At 48.2% G+C, this 8,327-nt stretch overlaps 1 protein-coding gene across 1 annotated transcript; it reads right to left on the bottom strand.

Annotated features, from left to right (window-relative positions):
• Positions 1-686: 686 nt before the first annotated feature.
• Positions 687-7,405, bottom strand: HEBP1 (heme binding protein 1). The gene is made up of 4 exons (XM_068142643.1): positions 7,229-7,405; positions 6,942-7,080; positions 5,349-5,529; positions 687-3,610 (listed from the first exon to the last, which is right to left on the bottom strand). The coding sequence occupies exons 1-4, from the start codon at positions 7,304-7,306 to the stop codon at positions 3,439-3,441; spliced, it is 570 nt and encodes a 189-aa protein (XP_067998744.1). The 5' UTR covers positions 7,307-7,405; the 3' UTR covers positions 687-3,438.
• Between the last annotated feature and the right edge of the window lie 922 nt (positions 7,406-8,327).

The raw sequence follows: 8,327 nt of genomic DNA, 5'->3' as shown, positions 1-8,327 counted from the left end.
TGCCATTGGAATGTGCTGCCCAGGGAGGTGGTGGAGTCACCATCACTGGAGGTGTTTAGGAAGAGACTGGATGACGCACTTGGTGCCATGGTTTAGTTGATTAGATACTGTTGGTTGATAGGTTGGACTTGATGATCTCAAAGATCTTTGCCAACCAGGTTAATTCTATTCTATTCTATTCTATTCTATTCTATTCTATTCTATTCTATTCTATTCTATTCTAATTTCTATCCTATTCTAAAAAGCAACTGGACAAATGTATGGGATAAAATCTATCTGGGCCCACCAAGCACAATAACAAACTTTCCTGAGTCACATTGTACTAGAGACAGAGAAATATTTAAAGGAGGTATCAGCCCACAGTTGCACTGATCCTCAGGTGTCCACTACTGTCTATCAATGGCAGCAGGACACAGCTAGATGGACCTCAATGTGGCAGTATGTGTAACATTTCTGGATAGAAGGTCATGTTGAAATCAGTCATGAATATTTGCCTGAACAGTGTCCATGAATGCCAGCCAGAGGAAGACACAAATGAACAAACAGTTGCCCTCAGTTGAGCAGGCCCCCCAGTTTCTATGCTAACACAAATACATCAGTCAAGGCCTCTCAGTAAGTGGAACCAATGATGATTACTCCATCAACTCCCATCTCACAGAGTCAGATAATGCAGGGCCACATCAGGATACCTAAAATAGCAATTTATTGGGAAAAGCATTATGACTATTTATAAATGCTGCAACATGATGAGTGCCCCAAACACAGATAAATTGGCAACCTAAAGTCTTTCAAAGCAACAACTCCCACTGAGCTCACAATGCCAATGATCAGCACAGAGATTGTAAATCACATTGTTATTTATTATTATTTAAAAACTGTAGAAAATGCAGACAGAGCACTGGCATCTTTGCATGTACAGAAAAGGCAATTGGGTTTGCATAAGCTTTTGGTATCAGCTAACTCTATAAAACTCTACCCTCTGTTCTCACCAGATTTCATAGGATGAGTGGACCAATGGCATCCTGGCCTGCATCAGGAACAGTGTGGCCAGCAGGAGCAGGGAGGTCATTCTGCCCCTATACACTGCACTGGATAGGCCACATCTCGAATACTGTGTCCAGTTCTGGGCCCCTCAGTTTAGGAAGGAGGTTGAGTTGCTGAAGCGTGTCCAGAGAAGGGCAACAAAGTTGGTGAGGGGCTTGGAACACAAGCCCTATGAGGAGAGCTGAGGGAGCTGGGGCTGCTTAGCCTGGAGAAGAGGAGACTCAGGGGTGACCTTATTGCTCTCTACAACTACCTTAAGGGAGGCTGTAGACAGGCAGAAGTTGGTCTCTTCTCCCAGGCAAACAGCACCAGAACAAGAAGATACAGTCTCAAGCTGCGCCAGGGGAGGTTTAGGCTGGAGGTCAGGGGGAAGTTCTATACAGAGAGATTGTCCATTGGAATGGGCTGCCTGGGGAGGTGGTGGAGTCACCATCACTGGAGCTGTTCAGGAGGAGGCTTGATAGGGTGCTTGATTGCATGGTTTAGTTGATTAGGTGGTGTTGGATGATAGGTTGGACATGATCATCTTGAAGGTCTCTTCCAACCTGGTTTATTCTATTCTAATTCTGCGACATTTCAGGATTTTGACCATTGCAGGATGGCCACCACCAGCAACTAGAAAGGACTACATCTATAATCTACACCCAGGTTCCAAAATGAACCTGGGAATGTATAAACCAGGCAGCACTGTGCCCCTCCATTCCTCACCCACACAGCTAAAATCATCTCTGACATGAACAGGTCCCCTTTGGATTCAGGGACAGCCTTAGAAGGTTTGTTTTTTTATCCTTCAAAAATTCCTTCAAAAACCTTTGTCTGCCTTGATTTTCTGTTTTGATTCCTCCTCCCCTGTGGTGCAATCACTAACTGTACCTAATAGCTTTTCCCTGGTTTTGGTTGTTTGTTCTTTTCTAATTAAGTATCTGGGGGTTTTTACCCATCCTGACTAGCTGCACCTGCACAGGGGTGACCGGAACCCTTTCATGAGGTCCACAACAAAGCTCTGGTATGGCTCATCAAGACTAAAAAGGAAAGCACATCAGAGCCTCAGGTGGTTTTCTTTTTTCTTTAACTGCTCATTTGTTCTCAGAAAGCAAGCACATGTCAAACTGGCCAGAACCTGGGATGCCATCTGACAGCTCCAGGGAGAAAATGGCTTTAGACAGGGCCTGAACTTCGGGGCACTTAAGCATCAAAAGAGCACACCTCTTTTATGGAGGTAACAAATTGTACAGGTACCCTGGAATGGTTTGTGTGTGTGCTCCCACTGTGAGCATCCTGCTGCCTCCCTGGCAGAGCTGACAGCTAAAACACTGGTTTGATGCCTACCAGTTAAACATTGCCAGTCTTACTGACAAGATCCACCCTTACTCTTGTATTGGAAGTTTCTGAAAGGCTACTCATTATTTGACAGAAACCCTTGTTTCCTCCTCCTTCCAAGAAGGTAGCTGCTCTGAGTAGCCTTCCAGAAAATAACACCATTTATGACAGTGTGTTTTTGGAGCACCTGCACCCACGGTAGCCTCATTAGATGCTCACCATTCTTCAAATACACCTTCTGTTCAAAAGGAATTGACACCTGCTGTTTTCACAGCCTGTATTTTTCTAATTCAATTAGATTATCACACACATTTCAGCTCTGGCTCTTGTGCAAGCTAGCTTTAAAGGAAAGCTACACACAAGTAACAGGAAGGAAATTATCTTGAGGTCCAACTGCTTAGCTGAGATCAGGACATAACACACTCCAAAATGCCTCACCTCACACAGAAGCACAGCTGCAAACAGAGACCTGGATTTTCTCCTCTAGATGACATTTCTCAGCCAGATGGCAGAAGCATTGCTCTCCTGCACACTCTGAGTCAATGTAAAGGATACTTATTTTCACTGTGCTGTGTTGGTAGCAATGCTCATGGTCCCTTTATATTGCATTTGGAAAGGCACAGATCAAAGCAACACTTTACAGCTGCAGCAAGCTCAAGAAGTTCAAAAAGTCCCTATATGCACTTTTGTCATGGTCCCTTGCCTGCCTCAGGTGAGACTCATGGTCTGCCAGCACTTGGATGCAACTCCTGTCAGGCACCAGTCTTGCTAATTAAGTACTTTGGCTGTCTCAGCATTGAACCCTGGGAGCGTGAGGGAGATAAAAGCAAGCCACGGAGACATCACCAGAGTCTATGTGATTGAGGAACTAGTCTGAAACAAAGGAAGCTGGACTGTTAGGAGGGCCTGCAGTGTTCTCCTGAAAACGCTGCTCCGCAAAAGACCAAAGCATAGTTGTGGAGGAACGGAATGATTCGTCCTCTGCCAAATGATTAGTTTATTTTGAAGAGGACAAGAACATAGGGTGGGGGAGTTATCAGTGCAGGCCAGCAGTGCAGGAAGCCAGATGCTCACTCACTCCTTCACAAACCAGACCTCGTTGCGTCGCCCGTAAGGCTTCATGGGGGGATCGTAGCCGTTGCACAGGTAGAAATCCTTGTGGTACGCAGCTTCGCTCCCCAGGGCAGACCTCAGCTTGGCAGCATAGCTCACGTAATCGACCTCTTTGGCATAGCCACCAAACTGCCTGCAAAGAAACCAGACATGGATCACTGCTGAGCAGTCCTGGCAACACACTGAAGAGAAGAGAAGATCCACAGGGCTACAAGGATGATTAGGGGACTGGAGTGCTGCCTTATGGGGAGAGGCTGAGGGACCTGGGGCTTTTTAGCCTGGAAAAGAGAAGACTGAGAGGGGGTTTAATAAATGTTTATAAATATCTGAGGGCTGGGGGTCAGGAGGGAGGGGACAGGCTCTGCTCACTTGCTCCCTGCAATAGGACAAGGAGCAATGGATGTAAGCTGCAGCACAGGAGGTTCCATCTCAACACAAGGGGGAACTTCTTTACTGTAAGGGTCACAGAGCACTGGAACAGGCTCCCCAGAGAGGTTGTGGAATCTCCGTCTATGAAGACTTTCAATGCCCATCTGGATGCGTTCCTCTGTGACATGAGCTAGATTGTATGGTCCTGCTCTGCCAGGGGGGTTGGACTCGGTGATCTCTTTGGTTCCCTTCCAACCCCTGACATCCTGTGAACATATACCCACAATACATTTAGCCATGCATTTTGGTCCAGGTCCTGACAACATGCACTTGTGCAGGCACTGGTCTACCACTCTGGGATAGATTACATAGCCAGGGTGCAGTCAGACATAACAGATGACAAACAGAGCCTCCCCAAGCAGCCCTATGCATGTCAGTAAGCAGAATGGCTCTACCCTTTGCATCAACCTCATATCAGAGGAACAGCTTGCTAGGACACAAGGCTATCTCCAAGTCTGCTCAACCCACAGCCCTCACACCAATGCTGCCAACAACCAAGTTCACTGTAGTGTGAACAGCCATCTGCTGAAAGCCAGATCAGGAAGAGAAGCCAAACTCTAACTATCCCAAGGCAAACAGGAGAGAGGACCAGAGATACCAGCAATTACAGTTCACAATACTATTTAAAGGGGCTGGACTGGAACTCATCTGTTTTATGTTGACCTCCCACCAACAGGAACTGTTTCCTCATCAGCCTGTACCTCACCACCCTGTCTCAGGGCCAAGGTTTGAGACAAAACAGCCTGGTCTTGCAGAAGTGGCCCACACCCGCAGCAAAGGTCAGGCAGCAGTCTCAGGCAAGGGAGGAGCCAAAGAGTTGAGAATCAGACAAAATACTTCAAGGAAGAAGGGAGGAGAAGATCCAAGGGCTTAAATACAAGGTGAAGAGCTTATCACTATTGTGATACTAGTCTGAGTCCAGGTTGTCAGTCAACAAGTATGTTCAAAGATGATTTGAAGCAATGCAATGAATGACTGCTTGTTTCCATGATGGATTCTGATATAAGTCTACCTAAATGGGGCTTCAGCTGACACCTGCAGTTTGATGTGAACCACACCAAAGGACATTCCTGATGACTAAGAACCTTCTTGCTCCCAGAAAGTGAGCAAAAGAATAGTTTTCAGCCATTAGAAATGACTCAGTAACTTCATATTCACCCTTTCTCTGCTCTTCATCTCCTCAGGTGAAACAAAAAGCCTTTCAGGGCTAACCTCCACACTTGTTTTCCCAGTGAAAAATAAAATAATCCATATTTCAAGTAGCTGCAGCATGATCAATGATAAGCAATAACATAAACCACCTGCCCTTCCTTGAAAGACCGCTCCACCTCCTTCTACCACATGCACCCCTGGTCTGGCACGTCATCTGGTAAAACCAATACTGAAGAGCAGTGCTGAGATCTCAGCACTGGGAACTGGAAATCCCAGAATGCATTCCTTACGTGGAATAAATGGTCATCCCTTTTCTCTCTTCAATCTTAATGCTTTCATCACTAGGACAAGGAGGGTTGTCCTGGAATTGGCTCGGGATCCGCAGAGAGACCTTCACTTTCTGCTGTAAGGAGCCATCTTCAGCAGGAAAAGCAGTGATGGAGACAGGAGCAGTCATGCCCATTCCAGCCCCTGGAAAGAGACACAAAGAAGTCCAGGTTCTCAGTATCTCACAGAATTAGCAGAGCATTCACAAGAGCTAATTTTAGTTCAGGAAAACTCCTCACACTGTACTCCTTGTATAGCCAGTTAAGAGTGTGGTTCTCTACAACATCCAGAACAGGCTCCTACTTGGGCCAAACTTCTCTCCTCACTGCCTGCACAAGGACCCTGGGAGATAAAGGCCCCTGGTGACCTCTGGATGACTTTTTATCAATGATCATGGTTTTGTGGATCTCAACCATGTCGACATGCCACCAAGATGCTCTGCTCTTCTGACATAATAGGGCCTATAATTCTGGCCATCAGTATTTAAATTGCAATTAGTGGTGAGCCCATAGCCAATAATGGGTGACAGGAGCTTTCTCCTAAACCCTTCCAAATGCTTCCAGACATCCTACAAGTTACAGTAACCCAAAACTCACAGCTGTTGATGGCTTTCAGCAAGACTGTCCATACTGTCCACCACTTCAATGGTAGCTTCTGCAGAACATTTTCTCCCACTGTTCTTCGTTCAGCAGTAGGGAGTTATAAAACTTCAGGATCAGGCAGCCACAGAATCAGATGATATTAAGCCATCTTCATCATTTGTTTTGCTTTGACACTATACCTGCCTTTGTGGCACCCTTTCTCCTGAAGCAACAGTGATCACCATCCTTCCAAAACACGCTGCTGTGAATGATATTTGCCCCTGCATCCAACAGGAGTTGGACAGGTCCCATACAGACCATAAAGGTTCCTCTGCCAGCTGCCTGAGAAAGTTGTGTGAGCAAATGCATATGCCTCAGAATTATTCTGTGGTCTTCTCCTCCTGGAAGACTGCTGATACATGTACTTTGGTAAATTGAGAATTAGAAGCAATCACCTGGAAGCACCACTATAAAACACTACAAAGTACCACTAAAAGACAAGCTTTGATGAATAACAATTGCCAGAGTATATGATAAAGTATGAAAGTCATAAAACTTATTGCACTGCCTCCAAGGGCATGTCATAGAAGCAAAGTACCCCAGATACCCTGGATTTCACCAGCTACTGCTCGCCCAGGGAGCTGTGACAGATAATGTGCATGCCTGTCCTCACATCATTCCCGCTCCAAGGTAAATCACTGCTGCTGAAACAAACCAGTTTTTGAGATCTTACTCTGAAACAGAGATGGGTTAAGACCAGACTCATCGCATGAGTTGGCTGGGCACACTTTATGACAAGTTTATTCTTCCCAGTGAGGGACCATGCCCATCACAGACCCCCCGATGCCAGAAGCTGCAAGCCCCATGAGGCCCATGGTGCCATCGCCTTCATCCATCTGGCTTTCACCAAATGTCCACTAGCAGCGGCCAACCACAAAGCGATGCCAAGCTCGCGGGGCAGGGAGTATCTCTCACCCTTGTCATTGCTTCCTCCGACGTACTTGAGGAGCTTGACCGCCCCTTCCTTTGAGGCTTCATCGAACGGCTTCCCCACCACCTCCACCGCCGCAAACCTGCCGCCCTCGCACTCCCTTTCCTCGTAGCTGAGCTGCTCCTGGGGAAGGAGAACGGAGATGCTGCTGGAAGCCCAGACAGGCTGGGAGGATGGAGGGTGAGGGTGACCCCGAGGTCTCCCGCTCCCTCTCGCAGCGCCTCACCCGGCCCCGGGGGCAGAGAGGCCGCACGGCCGCCTCGCCACTTACCTTCTCCCCCTTGCTCAGCACCCGGTAGGGCCATGCCTCCACCGAGCTCAGCAGGGAGTTCTTGATCATGCCCAGCATGGTGCCGCTCGGCTTGGGCCCCGCTCGGCTCCGCGCGGCTCAGCCCCGCTCCACTCTGCCCCGTTCACTACGCTCGGCTCGGCCCGGCCCGCCGGGCGCCGCCCGCGCACCGCCCCCCCGGAGCGCCCAAGGGCCGCCTGCGCCGCGGCGGCGGGGCCGGGGACGGGGCCGGGGCGGACAGGGTCGGCGGGACGTCGCCCCGAGGAGCTCTGGGTTCGGCGGGCTGCGGGAGCGGAAAGGCGGCCCCGGAGGTGAAGTAACGGAGGAGGGCGAGAAGTGTGGAGAGTAATGAAGTGCGGGAGCAGGTCGTGTTCGTCTGGAGGGGAGGAAGGCTGGAGAAATAAAATCCAAGGGAGGCATGGCAGCGGGGTTGGAACTAGATGATCCTTGTGGTCCTTTCCAACCCTGAATGATACTATGATAAAGTGCTGACAAAAGCGTGTCCTGTGTAGCGGAGAGGGGCACGGCTCCCCTGGAACGGCAAAAATCCTAACGGTTTTGTTGGGGTTTTTTTTAATAAACGGAACTAAAGGAGATCACAGTTGTTGCCTTTGAAGACAGTGAATTTCAAGCAGAGCTCCGTTTCTCTTTGAATATTGTAAGCTATAAGTAAGGACTAGATCTTGGAAGCCACCAATGATACTTGCTGTCTCTTTGCTGACCTCTGCCTCTGTTCACAGCCCCGTTTAAAACTCCAGCCGGGCCTGTTCCAAAAATATATGTAAATGAACACAATGGAACAGCTGGATCTATTTATCTGCACAGAGGATTTAAGATCCTTCATGTTCACAAGCGTTTCAGTTGTATAAGCCATGTCCAAGGACAAGTGCCAGCTAGAGGAAGTGGAGCAGGCAGTAATTGATACCAAAGGACAGCCCTGGATCAGACAGAGGGAGCAGAAGCACCTCGAAGTGCTTGCTCAGTGGGAGTCCTTCCTCCTTTTATACAGAATCAGAGAATTGCCTGGCTGGAAAAGACTTTAAGATCATTTAGTCCAATCATAACCTAACATCTCCCTTGT

This window comes from Melanerpes formicivorus, unplaced genomic scaffold (assembly GCF_026170545.1).
Source record: "Melanerpes formicivorus ecotype bairdi unplaced genomic scaffold, bMelFor1.0.p_v2 SCAF_8, whole genome shotgun sequence".
NCBI classification, from domain to species: Eukaryota; Metazoa; Chordata; class Aves; order Piciformes; family Picidae; genus Melanerpes; species Melanerpes formicivorus.
The sequence above is the reverse complement of the archived record's forward strand: the minus strand, read 5'-3'. Positions and strand labels throughout refer to the sequence as shown.